The 18,431-nt window shown below is 30.8% G+C and overlaps 2 protein-coding genes across 2 annotated transcripts in view; one reads left to right on the top strand and one right to left on the bottom strand.

Annotated features, from left to right (window-relative positions):
• The window catches only part of LOC100809297 (O-fucosyltransferase 19), a 5,984-nt gene extending 1,183 nt beyond the window's left edge, over positions 1-4,801 (top strand). Inside the window, exons 2-9 of the mRNA XM_014773617.3 lie at positions 38-211; positions 1,565-1,637; positions 1,730-1,797; positions 2,153-2,241; positions 2,334-2,466; positions 2,559-2,791; positions 3,128-3,604; positions 3,988-4,801. Coding sequence (XP_014629103.1) covers positions 38-211; positions 1,565-1,637; positions 1,730-1,797; positions 2,153-2,241; positions 2,334-2,466; positions 2,559-2,791; positions 3,128-3,604; positions 3,988-4,237 — 1,497 coding nt within the window. The 3' untranslated portion in view covers positions 4,238-4,801. The remainder of the gene's footprint in view (positions 1-37; positions 212-1,564; positions 1,638-1,729; positions 1,798-2,152; positions 2,242-2,333; positions 2,467-2,558; positions 2,792-3,127; positions 3,605-3,987) is intronic.
• A 9,520-nt stretch (positions 4,802-14,321) lies between these two features.
• LOC100810729 (fructokinase-like 1, chloroplastic) lies at positions 14,322-17,326 on the bottom strand. Its single transcript, XM_041013831.1, has 2 exons — positions 16,473-17,326; positions 14,322-15,249 (listed from the first exon to the last, which is right to left on the bottom strand). Exons 1-2 carry the CDS (start codon positions 17,157-17,159, stop codon positions 14,557-14,559), a joined length of 1,380 nt encoding a protein of 459 aa, XP_040869765.1. The 5' UTR covers positions 17,160-17,326; the 3' UTR covers positions 14,322-14,556.
• Positions 17,327-18,431: the final 1,105 nt, after the last annotated feature.

The following is an 18,431-nucleotide window of genomic DNA, read 5'->3' as shown; positions in this document are numbered from 1 at the left end:
GTGACTTCCAGCTAAGCCACCGCAAAACTACGTAGATTCGCTTCTCGGAACGGGCGTTGAGATGAACGGGAAGAGCTTTAAGAGCATCGAGAATGGACAATTGATATTGCAGCGGTTCAAGGAGGATTGGGTTTCGGCCCAGAGGGTTGTCTCCGAGTCCAGGACCAGAACCGAAACCTCCATGCCCAAACGCGTCCTTGAGAGGCTCACGGTAAGTCGCTCCGCAAACACGTTTTTCCTTTTATTTATTTATCAAAAAAGCGCTTTTTCTTACTTTTGGTTTTTTCTTCGTTTCCTTCTCGTGATTGATCTTGAAAATTCCTTTTTGGGCATCCTTTTTTTAACCTCTTCTTTCTGGGGTGAAAAAAAAGTATAGGGATGATGATGAATGAATAGAAAAGATTAATTTGCGGAAAAGAACGTGGAAAAGGTTAAAAAGTGTTGATTTGTTTTTCCTGGCGATTAGGTGAATAAAAATATTGTTTTCATTATAGTTATTTATTTACTTCATTGCTTTTTTAATTGCACTTTTTTTATTTTTCATTTTTATTTGCGATTTCCATCTATCGTCACTATTTTAACGTTACAATTTTTATTTATCTGTAATAAAACATTCACATGATACTTTATTATACATGATTGGTTATTTATTTATTAAGTTTTTGGTTTCCATATATATATATATATGTGCACGTAATTTTTACATTTTTGTTTCCCCACTTGAAAACTATTCATTTATACATATACATTTTAATCTATTTCAGTTTTCATCTAAAATTATAGGAATTAAGACGGTTTAGGAAAAAAAAGAGTTATAAGTGTGTATGAACGAATAAAAATTTGTTGGTGAAGGTGCATTGCGATTTGGTTAATACTTAATAGACTAATAACTTATTTTCAATCTTATTTAGAATATTGATTAATTAAAAAATTATAAGAATGGCGGAAAGTCGAGAAGCATGAACGATTTGAGTGCCAGAATGTTAGATACGAAATTGGGAATGAAAAGATTTGTTTTCGTCGTGAGGTTGAAATGTCTCACATGATTGGAATTTGAACTCATTTTGTTTCAAATGTTGACTTGTTGCATCACTTGCATTGCATGTAAACGCTGGCATGGAGACACGTGTTACTGTGTTCAATGTTTGGTACTGAGAAGTTGGCTCTGACCGTAAACACTACTAGTGTTTGATATGCATTTTGTGATTTTTCACGCGTTTCGTTTGATTTTTCTTTTTCCTTGGTGCTTTCCATGTATGTGATATAGCAACTTAAGTATCTTGAATCTAGTTCAATTGGTTGATCAAAAAATATTTTTTTGATATTTGTCTTTGATTCTCATGAAGGTTAAGTTACGTTGGTGTTGAATTGTTTTAATTAAATGTGTTTAAATAGTTTTTACTGCTAAAGTACTAAAATTGAGGATTACTTAACTAATTTTAGTTTTGGGACCATGCTTTTAATAATTTTAGATAGTTCAACATTTTCCCTTGTGGCTTTATCTTTATTTTTATTGTACTTTCTTATCATGTTTTGTTTATTTATTGGTTTTCTTTTTCAATAGACTCCAGAAATATGGATGAAGCCAAACAGTGACAAATATTACAAATGCGTTTCTCCACCCAGGAATGTAATAAGTATGTGTACAATTGCACTTGATTAGTCTCAAGTTTCTCTGTGAGTAATCAACTATTGTCTCACTTGTCATTCCGTCTTTATGTTTTTTCAGGGCCAAAACAGACAAATGGCTATCTTCTTGTTCATGCGAATGGTGGATTGAATCAAATGAGAACTGGGGTAAGATAAGATCAAATGACATATAAGATTATGTATATGAATTTCATTTCTAAGTTTCTTGAATGATATTTATGAGCTTAATGGTGATACACTTACAGTGTAAATTAATTTTATACTGATTCAATCATAAATCACTATTGATATGAATTTTAAGATAATTTTGTAAAAATCAACAAACTTACCATACTCTGTAATATGTTTTTAAGATAATTTTGTAAAAATCAACAAACTTACCATACTCTGTAATATGTGATTGGATGAATGTGAAATAGTCTTACACTGTTCATCTGTTAGTGGATAACCCTTTTTTCTCTATTTCTGTTTGCTAATTCCTAGAATCCTCATCGACTTGCAGATATGCGATATGGTTGCAGTGGCAAAAATAATGAATGCCACCCTTGTCCTTCCTTCTCTAGACCATGATTCATTTTGGACTGATCCAAGGTAAAGTTTCGTATTTAAATTGAATGTAACATTAATTATTAATTTCTCACGTTACCCTTTTTCCAAAATATAATATCCCTAATATATTTCAGTGACTTTAAAGATATCTTTGACTGGAGACACTTCGTGAAAGTTTTGAAAGACGACATTGAGATAGTTGAGTACTTACCGGTCCAGTATGCGTCGCTGAAACCTCTTGTGAAGGCCCCTGTTTCCTGGTCAAAGGTGTGCAGCATTAAACAATTCTATTGGACAACATTGAAACAATTATTCTGTTCTCTCTTAGTGCAATAATGGCTTATGTGCTTCATTTGCAGGCTAGTTACTACAGAGGTGAGATTCTTCCATTGTTGAAGCAACATACTGTTGTACAGTTTACTCACACAGATTCCCGGCTCGCCAACAATGGCCTTGCTTCCTCATTGCAGAAGCTGAGGTGCCGTGCCAATTACCATGCTCTCAAGTACACGGCAGAAATTGAAGAGCTTGGAAGGGTCTTGGTGAATAGGCTAAGAAACAATAAAGAACCATACATAGCCCTTCATTTAAGGTATTGTCTTGTGGACTTAAATTTCTTTGATTACTTTTATATACTGCTTTGTTTGCATAAACTTCTCCATAAGCACTTGCAGGAGAAGAAAATAAGAAGACAAAATGAATTGAGCTTCTCCCATAAACCAAAATCAACTTATCTATTTTAGCTTTTGGAGAAGTTAGATAATAGAGCTTCTTTAAAAGTTAAGTGCATAAGTTGACTTTACTTTCTGAAGTTCAATTCATTTACCTTCTTTTTTTGTTCTATAAGTGATTATAGAGAAGTTTATTCAAGCAGAACCTTTAATATGATAGTTTTTCTTATGTTATATTTTGTTTATTTGCAATATAGATATGAGAAAGACATGCTATCCTTTACTGGCTGCAGTCACAATCTCACTGCTGAGGAGGCGGAGGAACTTAGGGTTATGAGGTATGAAGTGAAGCATTGGAAGGAAAAAGAGATTGATAGTGTGGATAGAAGATTACAAGGGGGGTGCCCAATGTCACCTAGAGAGGCAGCTATTTTTCTCAAGGCCATGGGATACCCTTCCACTACAACAATCTACATTGTTGCAGGACCTATTTACGGTGGCAATAGTTTGGAAGCCTTTCAATCTGTGTTCCCTAAAGTATTTTCTCATTCTACCCTTGCAACTGAGGAGGAGCTAGAACCCTTCAAGCCATATCAAAACCGTCTCGCTGCTTTGGATTATATAGTTGCCCTTGAAAGTGATGTCTTTGTGTATACCTATGATGGAAACATGGCCAAGGCAGTGCAGGGTCATAGGAGGTTTGAAGGGTTTCAGAAAACCATCAATCCTGACAGGTTAGTTCACAGATCAGTACCTGAATTTTTAATGTCATGCTAAAAGAGAAAAGGGGGGAAAGTTGAGAACTCTCATGGTAAATAATATCTGAGAATCTAGTCTTTATCTAAATCAAATGGGATCATATGATCCATGTAACTGACATCACTTAATGGGAAATGGTTTTGTTGTTATTGTTAAGAGAGAAAAAAGACATAATACAAGATTGACAGAAAAGAACCTACACAAATAATTGTAGGATCTACTATAACTGTTTAGTCTTTCTTTCTCATAACATGACCAAAACTAAAATGGGGATCCTAATCCTTATTTTTTTGTCTTTTGGGATAATTGCTGGCATTGTACATGTTACTGATGTGTAATCTGTTTCATTGCTTTTCAGATTGAATTTTGTTAAGCTGATTGATCAACTGGACGAGGGTGCCATATCTTGGGAAGCATTCGCTTCTGAGGTTAAGAATTTGCATTCCAATAGGCTAGGCGCGCCTTATCTTAGACAAGTAGGAGAGTCACCAAGAATGGAGGAGAATTTTTATGCCAATCCCTTTCCTGGTTGTGTATGCAACAAGTCTCAGGAGCAAATCACAAGCCAGAAACTAGACCATCAGTTTGGTATTGGAGCACAAAGATAGTGTAGTGTCTTTGGTTTTGTTACATATTAGGCTAAACAGTGGAGCTTCATCATGCATTATGACATTGCCTTAAAGTTAAAGGAAGAGCTCATTGGGGTTGTGTGGTGGGAATGTGCTTCCTTGTTTTCCAGCCTGGTTGATGAGGTTGCTGAAGAATCAATGGGGCCCTTGTGGGGTTCTCATTTCATTCAAAATATGAGTTTCAGTTTAGGCACACAAAAAGGGAAAGAATAGAAGGTTGTGTATAATCAAAAGGCACACCATACATACAACAAGTTAGATTCTTTACTGGTGGGGATATTGAAATTGATAATACTACCCCTTTGGATGTGAGAGTTAAACTGTTGAAACCATTTGATTCATTGATTCTTTTTGGAGGAAGATTGCCAAACGGAGCATGTTTCCAATTTTTGGATTGAACAGTTGTTGTTGGTTGATACATAGGAATTTTGTCTATACGTTCACAATAGATGCCTTGTTTATATGTTTATATTTATGTTGTACACGTCTGCATTGAATTGCTGACGAGTGTAGAAATATTAATAATTTAGTTAATTTTATAAATATTTTTTTATTGTTTTCATTATCTTGTTTGATAAGCAAAGGAAGACCAAAGGCCTATGCCTCATTTTTTCATGGAAAAAATAGATAAAATTCTTGCTATAACAAAATGAAACGCGTGTGCCATTATCGAAGATAGCTAATGAAACTTTTTCAAGATATGCTGCTACTTTGAATTGAGAGATTTGAGTATGCTTGTAATCTAAAGAATTTTTTAGAACGCAATTCAAAATTTATGCTCAACTCTGTTTAAGTGTTAAGCTTTCTGTAGAGAGTGGAATTAGGGATCAAGTTATTCTGAGACTAAATTTTAGTAAATTTATTCTTTCCAATAACTCAAACAAATTTCATTTTTTTTTCTTTATTAACATATTAATTCAATTATTAAATTATAAAAGATCTAATTGAATAAATGAAGCCTATAATTTTTGTTGTTAAAATTCAATTGATTTGGTAAATATTGATTATAAGATTACCTACTAACAAATGTTCGATATTTCTAAAAATTTTGTGCGTGATTGTTGAGATAATATTACAAATAAAAAAATACTTGATAAAATATTGTTCTATTAGAACTTAAAAAAAAATCTCATTATTAATTCAAAAACTTTCGGTATTAATTAGAAAAAAATAAAGTAAAAATATCTTTTAATTGAATAAATAATTAGAAGAGAAAATAAGTATTGAGTTAATTTTATATGGTATGAAAATTTAAAAGACATCACAATATTTTTTTTATTAGTAGACATATATCATAATTTTTTTTATCATATTTGATATGAAATATTTATCGTCAAGCATAATGATTTAGGTTCAATTTTGGCAAATAACATTTTTTGAGGAAGACAACAAATTTTTTTTGAGAAAGACAACAAAAATTAATGTAACTAAATCTTAAATCAATGATAAATTCTAAAGTTGGTCTAAAAGATCGAACAATATTTTGGAAGCTCGTCAAGAACTAAAAGTCATAAGTACGACCAGTAGAAAAACAAAAGGATAATTGTATGCTTGTGGGAGGAGAATAAAATTAAATATTTTCTTTTAATTTATATTTTAAATATTTATCTAAATTTAATGATATTCTTTCAAGTCATTAATTAACCATTAATGTCATTACTGAACATTGACTTTGGGCTAATTTAATATATTTATTTTAATGCTCTTAAAATCGGACACGTTATTAGATCGGTTAATACCTTAATTTAAGAGTCAATGGTTAAACCGAATTTAATAAAATATTTTCTAAATATTTTAATATAATATTCTAGTAATATTGAAAAAAATAACATAATATAAATAAATTATTAATAATAAAAAATAAAATTCACTTAAAATTGTTATAAGTTATAATATATTTTTTTTAAAATCAAAATGACATAGTTTTGAAAGTTTTTTCAAAAAAAAATTTAAGAGAAATTGATTAATCCATCAATTTTTATCAATTTTCGAATAGTTCATTAATTTTGAGCCAGTTTAAGGACACATAGATTTTCAAGAAGCATTGGACCGAACATATGGTTGGTTCTCGGTCAAACCGTTTGGTCTAGTCCAAGTTTCAAAATAGTGGTTTATGTTAAAAAAAATAGTAATAGTTATACTTTTAAGGGGAATTAAACATTTTCACCCTTAAGAGTATATAGTGTTGACAAATCCGTTTCTGGAAGATGAAAAAATAAAATTTAATCCCCGAAAATACAAAAAGTGAAACAAATTTTGTTGGATCGAGTGACCTCAGAATAATTAAGAAGGGGGGGTTGAATTAATTATTCCTAAACCTTTACTAATTAAAAATTTACTTTTCTAAGGCTTTTACTAAATTGTTAAGAGAATGAGGAGTAGAAGAGAAACTTAACAGAAAGTAAAAGCAGAAATTAAATGCACAGCGAAAAGTAAAAGAGTAGGAAAGAAGGAAACAAACACACAAGAGTTTTTATACTAGTTCGGCAACAACCCGTGCCTACATCCAGTCCCCAAGCGACCTGGGGTCCTTGAAATTTCTTTCAACCTTGTAAAAATCCTTTTACAAGTAAAGATCCACAAGGGATGTACCCTCCCTTGTTCTCTTTGAACCTAGTGGATATACCCTCCACTAGAACTGATCCACAAGAGATGTACCCTCTCTTGTTCTCAGTCAAACCCAAGTAGATGTATCCTCTACTTGTACCACAAAGGATGTACCCTCCAATATGTTAAGACAAAGATCTCAGGCGGTTAAACCTTTGATACTTTGTGAATGGGGATACAAAAGAATTCTCAAGCAATTAGTCCTTTGAACACTTTTGTATTAGGGAAAGGGAAGAATCAAAAGAATTCTCTGTGTCATTTTGAATTCTTTGACAAGGGAGAAGGGAGACACAAAAGAATTCAGACGGTTATTCCTTCGTTCTTTTGGAAAAGGGAGAAGAGAGACACAAAAAGAATTCAGGCGGTTAGTCCTTGGCGAATTCTTTTTGGCAAAGGGAGAAGAGAATGAAAAGATGAATAGCACAAGTTTTCAAGGTTTAGAAAACCAAAAAACTTCAGAAAGCTTTTGGTACAAAGAAGAAGAAGAAGTTCAAAGAGATTCAAGGCTTGTAAAGGATTGTATGAAATAAGTGTTCAAGATTGAATGAAAAAATGAATAAAATTGCAAAACAAAGCCTTGCTTTTATAGACTCTTCATGTCTGGTCAAGAAGACCATTTAGAAGAGTTATAACTTTAAAAAAAAAAACTTAAAACCAGTATGAAAAAGTCAAAACCTTTTGAAGAGTTACATCTTTTGATTTATTCAGAAACAGTCACTGGTAATCGATTACCAAATAAGTGTAATCGATTACACAAAGCTTTTATGTGAAAGGATGTGACTCTTCACATTTGAATTTGAATTTCAACATTCAAAGGCACTGGTAATCGATTACCAAAACATTGTAATCGATTACAGCTTTTTGAAATTAATTGGAACGTTGTAAATTCAATTTGAAAACTTTTTCAAAACAATTTTGCTACTGGTAATCGATTACAACAATCTGGTAATCGATTACCAGAGAGTAAAAACTCTTTGGTAAACATGTTTTGAGAAAAATCATGTGCTACTCAATTTTTGAGAAAAACTTTTCATACTTATCTTGATTAAGCCTTCTCTTGATTCTTGAATCTTGATCTTGATTCTTGAGATCTTGAACCTTGAATCTTGATTCTTGACTCTAAACTTTCTTCTTGAGTCTTGAATTCTTCTTGATTCTTATCTTGAACTCTTGAATTGTTCTTGATTCACTTGAGTTGTTCTTTGATTGATCTTTGATTCACTTGAGTTGTTCTTTGATTGATCTTTGAGCTTTTTGTCATCACCTTTGTCATCATCTTTTGTTATCATCAAAACACCTTTGAATCACCTTTGATTCACCATGAAGCTTTGCTTCTACAAATTTGTCTCACTATTAACTTTCGTACGTTAACATTAGAAAACTCGCCTATGTGGCACGCAAGAACTAAAATGTTCAAAATTAATGTTCGGGTTAACATATGGATTAAACTTACTAACAAACATGTCATTGATTTAACAATTTATTGACATTTTCATCCTTTAATTATACAACTTATTGACAAATATATCCATGAAAAATATAAACCTAATTAGTTGACATTAGTAACAAGATACATGCGCCAACCAACACATTAGATTTAGAAGCCTCCGATTTTGTTATTGCAAATATTTATTATAATGCATTACAATGTCAACTTATCAAAGAGAAATCAAAACTCAAAAGGAAACAAGACAAGAATAGATGATCACTAATAAAACAAGGAAACTATAAAAATTGTAGTTTTGGTACTAGATAAAGTTAAGTTATTTGTTTTAAAATTTTAGTTTTTTAAAATTTAAGTATTATGTATTATTTATTTCATTTTCACAATAAATCAAATTTAATAAAATTATTAAAAAATTATCTAAATTTTAAATATACAAAATATATTAAATAAAAAAATATTAAAAAAATATATAACATATTAGATAAAGTCATATAATATATATATATATATATATATAAAAGATATTAAATAAAACTAATAACAAGTAAAATTAAAATTATTTATTTAATAAATAAATAAATAAATAAAATTATTTATAATTTTTAAAAAAATTGAAAGCAAAACAAAAGAAAACATAAGAGAATAAAAAATCCTAAAAAAAACTTTACACCTAAAAAAAAAGAATGTTACGATCGTAAAATAAAAAAATAAAAAACATATATGATTTCAAAGTCGTAAGTAAAATAAAAAAAATTAAACTAAAGTTGTAAAAAGTTTTACGACTTCAGTTAAAAAAATATAGAAGTCAGATGCTACGACTTCTACATCAGATTATGACTTATCCAATTTTCGATAATAATTTAAAATCTCTCATATGAAAAAAGCGTAAAAAATTTGCACCCGTTTAATAAAGGCAAAATTGAAAATTTGGTCCTCCTATTTGTCTTTGAATTCAATTTTGGCCCCCTATAATTAATTCACAAATTTATTCCTCTAGTTTTTTGTCATCTTGTTATTTTAGTCCCTAACTCCAAAATTGAATGATGACCATTAATTGTTTATCTTGACTGTTATGTGTCGTGTTTTTATTGGAAATTGACCGACACATGTTGTGATTTTATTGGAGTTAACGTTAATTAAGTGTATAAAATTAACGTCTAATAAATGCGTGACACGTGATGGTCAACGTTCAATTTTGAAATTATAGAAAACTGAGGAATTAAATTCGTAAATTAAATTATAAGAAAACCAAAATCAAAATCTAAAACAAATAGAAAGACCAAATTTACAATTTTACCTTTAATGGAAAAGCCTCTGAATTCAAATAAAAATATAGTCTCACGAAAGGTTGTTAAATGAGTCTCACCATGTGGTTTGTCTTGCCCATTTAATTAGTAGACTAAATTTTAGGCCATTCAAAGGGTAGAGGCCTAAGCGGGAATGATGGCAATGTAAACCAAATTTGAAATTCCCAAATCATTTTCAACCTTTCACTTATCTTACCATTATTCACTATGCTACTCTAAATTAACCTATGAAATATTCCTTTGTCCTATTTTTTTGTTTGCCAATGAAACTGCCAGTAGTTGAAAGGGTAAATGAAAAGGAAAATCTAATCTCACGTTTTACCTATAATTGACAATTGGCACCCTTCTTTTTCGATGTATTCTTGACCTTGAATCAATCCCCATGAAAGGAGGAAAAAGGATGACAACAAAAAGTGTAAGTCAAGTTAGAAATGAGAGTCTTGAATCGAGTTGTTCTAGTTTCAAAATTTTGTTTGCGTAGATTTTGGATAGTTTATTGTTAGTATTTCTGATTGAAATATACGTCAATATAAGAAGAAAAAAACGTTTCTTATTAACAAAGAAAGTTGACTAACAACAATTAATTATTGCATAAATCTCAATTAAAATATAAGTTATTTTTATAAAATATTCTTTATTAAAATTTGATATAAAAAAAAAAGAATAAGTCATTCAAATTAAAACTCTTATTAAATGAATGATATTTTAGAGATAAACTTACTACATAAAGTAAAAGTAGATAAAATTGAAATCTAATATCAAAATATTTTTTTGCCAGAGGAAGTAATTACTTGGCATATTGTGCAAAAAATAGAAAAAAAAACTTGATACATATTTTTTTTATTGCATGACACGTAATTACATATTATCTTTAAAAAAGGCATTTATGTTCAATTAATATGTGGACTACATATTAATTGAACATAATTTTCAATCTTGATGGTATTTTAAGTGTATATATGTTTGGATAAATATTTATAAACTTGATTTAAAATAATATTAAACTTAATTAAAAGTTAATTTGAAGTTAAATAATTTATGATTAGAAATGTTTATTTTATTTAAAATTTATCTAAAACTTGTCCTTTTATTTCATTAATCCAACAAAATTAGTTATTTAAATTAATTTTCAAAATTTTATTTGTAAACATGAATAAAATTAAAGGACCGAATTGAAAAAAATAGAGAATAAAATTGAATAGATTTTAAAAATTAAATATCTAAATTGAAAAAAAAATGATCAAATTGAACCTAAATAATAAATTAGAGGAAGAAAAAATTAATTTAACATTTTTAATATGAACCCTTTTACCATCAATCTTTTAAAATTTAAACAAATCAAACATGCTTGAATCATTGTGAGTAAATTATTATTTAACCTAACCAAAAAGTAATTTCTTTCACTTCTTCGAAAACCAAACTTATGACTCAAAAATATATTTAAAATAACTCATTTATGATTTTATCAAACATTTTATTTATGGATAAAATTTAGTTTATACTCTCTAAACTAAATTATTTTTATATGCAAACTACTATAATCTAAACATGAAGGTTGACGAGGTAATTGTGGGAAACTTCAAGCTGAAGTTAAATATAGTAAGTCAATCATCGGGGGATAATTCCAAATTTTGAGTAGTAATGGTCCAAGTCCAACTAAGAATTGTTGAGTTATCACAAACGCATAAACGTTTTTTGTTTTTTAACTAAAAACTTGGAGTATACTTGAAATAAGGAGTCAGTCAACATGGAAGGTAAAGTAGCAAATAAGTATAATATTGTTGGAGCAAGATTTTCTTGAAAGAAAATGACATTTTAGTCGTATGATTTAAGTGCACTTTATTTTCTTAGTATTTTTAATTTCTCTTGTTTGCATTGTATGTATTTTTTTATTAGAGACAATTATATTTAAATTAGATAAGATTATTATCAATGATAAAAAATTTCTTTTAACACAATTATATATCTAAAATTTAATTCCGAAATGTCTAATTAAATTAAAACAATCTCACCTAAATTTGATTCATGTTTTATTGATGAAAAGTCTTTTTCCCGAGTAATTGTTTGACCTTGAGCAATATTTTTAGTCCTCAAGCATTATGTTTTAATATTAGGAAAGAAAAAGGAGTTGGTCCAATAAACGACGTTTGAAAAGGCGAGAACATTTTTTTTTTGTTGCAATAAATAATATTTTGGGTGTACTGGAAATAACATATTTTAGTGTTAATTGAACTGTATGTTTATTGTGTTTTTACAAGACTGGTATTTAAAAGGTATTTTAATTTCTGACTAATTTTAATTGAGCTGAACTAATTTATTTTTTAAAAATAAAGCTCTTACACTATTTTTATTTTCTAATTATAAGACTCAAAAGAATATATGAAATCATGTTTTAACAATTAATATAAATCGGTGTCTTTTTCTTTACTGTTGAGTACTTGACATAGAAAAGTAAAATAAAATGATGAGATTTAGATTTTTTTTATTCATTATTAATGAGTTAAAGTATATTTATATTTTATATAATTTGAAAATATTATAATTGAAATTTATTTCTTTTTTATATTATATTAATTTCTCTTATTTCGTATAAAAGAATAACTTAAAAAAAAATACTTTGTTAGGTCAAAGAGAGAGATATAAGATGTAAGAGATAGTGCCTGGTTAATATTGGTCTTAAAATCCAACATTCGGTTAATGTTGGACTCATTGGTATGAATAAGTAAAGGAAATTGCTATTCTCATCCCTTGATTACTATTCTTATCGCCTACTTTTTAAGAATCCTTTGAAATGTACCTGCCAGCATTTCCCCACACCCCCTCCCCTTCTCCTTCTCTTTCCACTGCATGCTTCTCTCTCTCTCTTCCATTTTTTTCTTCCCCCCCCCCCCCCCCCCCCCAATAATGCTTCATGTTTTTATTATTTTTATTTTAAATTTTATTAATATTTTGTGTAGATATATTTCATTTAAATTGTTTTAAAATTGTGGGAATATGTGTATATTATATGTATTCATTATGTAAGTTGTTTAGATTTTTATGTTATTATATATTTTGTTATGATTTTTTTTTTAATTTCTATGTTTTTGCTAATTTAAACATTGAAGTTTTTATATTTGTTAATTTTTTTAATGACATGGATTTTTAAGTTAATGTTTATTAAAAATTAATTTTATTTGATAACTTATGTTTTTGTTAATTAAATTTTTTAATGTTTTTTATATATGGATTTTAAAGTTTTAAGATGGCATTTCTAATATCATATTTATTAAAAATAACTTTCAAAAACCTAAAAATTAAAATTAATCTACTAAAAAATATTATTAAAATAATACAATGAAAATATGATTCTATTTAATAATGTTGAATGGAATTATATTTTCATTATAACAAAAGGAGGTGAAAAAAATGTGGTCAAAATATGATTTCAATGTATATTTTATACAGTAAAATCATATTTATGTTTCATATGTTTTTCACATAACATTATATCAGAAATTTGATTTTGTTGTATAAATTATACCGCAAAATTTCATCAAAAAGGTATTTTGGGAATAAAAAAACTATTTTAAACACGTGGATGTGAGAATAACATTAATTGAGAAGATGACAACAGCAATTCTCATAATCGAACCCCTTTAATGTTGGATCAATAAGATAAAAATCCATGTTTTACTGAAAAAATAGAAATAGAATCCTCGCCTCCCCCCTTCCCCCGAAATCATTATTTCGCTACATATGATTTGGTTGTATAAATTATATAATGAAATCATATTTCTGTCAAAAGGATATTTTGAAAACAATTTTTCTTATAAACATGTCGGGGTGAGAATACCAATTCCCATAAGTAAACCATTTGGAGCAATCAGAAAAATCAATGTTTTGTTCCCCACCCACACTCAATATTTAGCTTATTTTGTTGCTGTGTGTTATCTATTTAGACCATTACTCCAAGAGAAATGAGCAACAGAAATCATGTGGACTAGAAAAGGCCCAACAAAATAATAAGAACATGACAGTTTTTAACCTTCCAAAAAGTTAATTGAATGTAATTTTACATTCCAAATTAGGTATAAGAAGCAATTATGAGAGTGCAGGAAGCAAGTGTCTAACAAATATTTAGAAAACTCACGTACCAAAAATATAACACAAGAACGTGCGTGCTTGTTTGGCTAAACAAATATTTAGAAAACTCATGCATGTACCAATGCCAAGAAAAAAGTGCATGAAGATAAATTGGACTAGTGGTACTTTGCATGGGATCTTAAGTTCTATTTCTATTGCCTCCATTGTAAGGGAAAAAAAAATACCACCACATTTAATTCCTCCAGTTCCGTTTCTGTTTAGTTCCAGCCCAGGTTGCATATGTTTGCATTGTCACAGAACAATTACTAAAGCACTGCCAAGTGCCAAGCACATAATTGGACAAATTCTCTAGAGTACCATTTAGGGGCTACTTGTATCATTTTAGGAATCAATTTCTCACACCTTATAAGTCATCATGTAAAATCTATGACTACAGTTATTTAAAAATCCTAATTTTGTTCAAAATCGATTTCACTCAACTTCAAAATAAACAGATAGTTAATTGTCGAATTTTGCATGTATAGAATGAAGGTACATAAAACTAAAGCAGAAGGTGAACAATGAGGAAGGGAAGAGTATTACAAATACAAACTGCAACCCCATTACAAGAATAGTGTACATCTGAATTTTACCTACAAAATTTTCAATTGACATCCGCCTCCTGTTCATACATGCATGAGTTGGAGCCAAACGAAACAACCAAACAATTTTTGCAATCTGATTGTGTTCATCTGCCCCCATTTTATATCAAACACTTGCAGAGAAGTTCCAAATAAATAATCAAACAATAACTACCAACTAATGCCTCAAGGCTCTGCTAAGCTCTATTGAAGTTACAGATACAATTTTAATCACCACAATGAAGGCACATAAACTTGTTCTTTGAGATTCTGAGTAGCACTTTCAGTAGGGAAACCTCTAACTGCACCAATAGTCCATTGAGATATAATTCCTGCTGCAACAGCAAAGCGTAGCTGTCTCTCCAAAACATCTTGATTTTCAAACATTTCAGGGCAAGTGGTTAGTTTTCTTAAAATGGCAGCCACAACAGCATCACCCGAGCCTGTTCTATCACAAGTATATGGTGTTATGAGCACATCTTCAGTTCCCATCACAGACCCATCGAAAGAAGGGGTATAGTAGTGAATTCCAAGTGTTCCATCAGTCACAAACAGGAATTTAAGTCGATCATGCCACAAAGGCGAGACTTCTTCAGCAGTGTAATGGTAATACTCTTGTCGATTCTTGGTTTGTTCATAATTTTCAGCAAAGTACTGTGGCCTATAATTTCTCTTCCTCTCATAATATTCTTCATCTAGAAGGAATTCTAGTTCACTTCGTGAAACTTCAATTATGTCTGCTTCATTCCATGCTTTTTTAATAATTTCTCTTGTTTCATCATGTGATCTCCACAGAGGTAATGGCAGATTTAAATCAAAAAATACAAGGCCGTCAAACTTCTTAGTCCACTTAATTGCTCTGAATAGGGTTGATTCCATCGAGGGGCATGTTAGAACTTCTGAATTGAAATGGAAAATCCTTGCCTGCAGTAGTCCACACAAAAGCAATCACAACAAATTCAGTTTACACTTAACACGGGCAAACATGTCGATGAAGAAGAGTCTTCCTCCTACATTAACAAAATGTTGTCATCCCCATCTATGTAGTTATAAGGCTATACTACCCAACCGAACAGATTAAACTTCCCTGCCCAAACAGGTCTTACAAGTTATAACATTAGAAAGTGTGTCTGGTTTGCAGGGAAACAAAAGCAATGTAATGGAAAAAGAATCAAAATTGACAGTGTATTTAATTGTGATGCATGCTGTAATATTTTGTTGACCTTTGTTGTTTCTCCATCAACTATTTCTTTTAAGTTTTAATCTTTCCCCATCTTACATTTTCATCCTTCTCACACTAAGCACATCTTAAATTTCCATCCATCCTTATTGCACCTTGACTGGTAAAGCAATCATCCACAACGAATTTCCCCGTAGCATCAAAATTAATTGTTATGCTCATCACCTTTTCATCGACAGCACAGCAGATTCAATAAGATCACTCAATAGATAAACACCCGGTGCTTCCACACACAGTTCAATGAAAAATGTTCACTGCATTAACAAGTCCTATGCAGCTTCAATATGAAAATCCCACATCCAAACAATCAAGAAATCTTTATACCAAAGCTCATATCTGACTAATCCCCTGCTGGAAATTTTTATGGCCAGAATTATTAAAATCATTGCCCAACAAATACACTATTAACCAAAATCAAGTTCATACAAAATAAATTTTGCTTTTGCAATAATAATGCTACTATTGAGTAGAACACTTGCATACCTGTTACCTCAAACCAAACTAATGAACCAAATTGTTACAACCCAGCTGTTTAAACAATTTACTTCTTCACTTTTCTGTTTAAACAATTGCTTACTTCATTTTTCAATAGACTCTTCTAAGATGTGGCTAAAATATTTTCTATTCCTCTCAAAATATGCTAGTTAATAGTCATTACCTTATCATTATCTCATATCAAACTATAACATCCCGGACGAATCACACTGGAAAAAGAGGAATCGAGAGGTCTCTTAAGTCTTAACCAAGTGGTCCAGGATTCAAATTCGGATTGACTGTTGGGTATAGAATAAATCGTGTTGCGAGGAGAATACTCACCTTGTGTGCACTCAAATTTCCAAACAAAGATTTATCACTGTTTTTGGCAGGAATGACCAGGCCTAAAGACAAAAACATTAACTATAACTACCTCTTTCAAAACGGCAAGGTTGAGTTCATTTGCAAGAAGCGAGTCCTCCGCGGCCTCCCTAACCGTCTCCATCTTCATCCTCCCTTCTTCCTCAAACTTCACCTTCATGTAGGAGCACCCCGTCCTGCACTTCGAATCAATCTTCACCCCTCTCGTCTGAACCCTCTCCTCGTTCATCATCAGCACCATCTCCTCTCCAAACTCGTCGTCCCCGACCTTCCCCAGGAACGCCGCCCGCCCCCCGAGGCGCGCGTGCGCCACGGCCACGTTGGACGGCGGGCCGCCCGGCGCACGTGCGAACTCGGGGGGCTTCCACTGCAGCATCTTCCACTCGGAGTAGATGTCCGGGTGCATCGGGTAGTCCTGCACCCGCACCGCAGGGACGAACTCCTTCCGCGCCAAGCCGAAGCAGCATATTAAGGGAGGGTCCGAGTAGGGGAAGTCCACGCCGTCGTCGTAGTCGTGGAGCTCGTCTTCTTCTGTTTTGTTGTCTGCGTTTTGGGGGGGAGGGGTGTTGTTTGAGGGGGTTTGTGTTTCGGGTTTTTTCTTTCTGCCGCGGCGTTTTGGGGTTGGGGATTCGACGGTGGAGGCTCGGAGTAAGGTTTTACTGCGTTGGAAGGAGGGAGGTTTGTGTGGGGTTGAAGAGTGGGGGAAGGGAAGAAGAAGGAGGTGGTGAAGTGACGCCATTTTTGGGTGGGGATGATGGATCAGTGGAAGAAGGGTTTATCGTCCATGTTGGGTTTTTGCTTCGCTGAAGGATGTTATCGGCTAGTTCAAAAACAAATTACACGTTATCCGAATCGGGTCGGATTTTTTATTTGTTTTTTTTTTTTATCATTTTATTATTAGTATGAAATCTTTACCGTTTTTATTGATCACTGTTCACTATTTTTTATTGAAAAACTCGGAAATTATTTTTTAAATATTTTTTTCTTTCAATTATATTTTTTCCTCCATAATATTAGAACTTAAAAACTAAGACTTTATTTTAAGAGATCAACTTTAATATTATTCGAACCAATCACACATGGATAATTGAGGTCTTTTTTTAGAAAATATACATTGAAAAAATTAATTTGAATTTGTGAAAGATGTTCTAAGGATATATTTAAAGTAGATATTTTAAGGTATTCATGAGAAAAGATAATTTAAGTTTATACCATTAATTTGAATTGAAATCAGATTTATGTGAAGTAATCTATGTACAAAAAATCAACTTAAAAGGAAAATTTAAAGTTTCAGTTTTAACTTAATTAAAATATACTATGACTTTTTTCTAAAAAATAATATACTATAATTATAAATATTTTTTACATTATCATTTAATTATAAATTAACATGCATAATAATATTATTATTGACTTTTGTAATAATTCTTTTTAAATTTACATTCAAGTGATTTCTAATTAATTCATAAGGTAAAATTTTTATCTAAAATAAACTCTTTAAATTTTATATTTTAAGTGATGTCTAATTGATTAATCATGTAAGAGTTTTATTTAAATTAAACTTTAGCAAAAGTATAAGAGTAAAGCTGATGTTAATTTTAATTTTTGCAACTAAACACACACACACACACAAAAAAAAATATTAAGCACACTCATGACTTGACCGTCAAAGGGTTTAATCCCTCACATGGTATTGAGACACCATTTAAATCTTTATTGAAACATATACTCATATTTATTAAGTCACGATGTATTATTACGTTCACAAAATAATGTGTGCGTAAAAAAATAGAATTGTCAAGAAAGAAATTAGTGGAGATTGATTTTGTCAAATGTTACTTGCTACAAAATTGATTTTTAAAATTCAAAATGCCACTCAAATATGCAAGTTACCACTTACCAGTTAGTAGTTACTACTATTATTAACTTACGTGCAACTGACTTTACCGAGAAAGATATACTGCGGGCTGCTTCATTTGTTGCTGCGTAGGCCGCTGATCCAACGGGTATT

Source organism: Glycine max, chromosome 3 (assembly GCF_000004515.6).
Source record: "Glycine max cultivar Williams 82 chromosome 3, Glycine_max_v4.0, whole genome shotgun sequence".
Lineage (NCBI taxonomy): Eukaryota > Viridiplantae > Streptophyta > Magnoliopsida > Fabales > Fabaceae > Glycine > Glycine max.
Note: the sequence above shows the minus strand (reverse complement) of the source record. Positions and strands in the feature narration are given on the sequence as shown.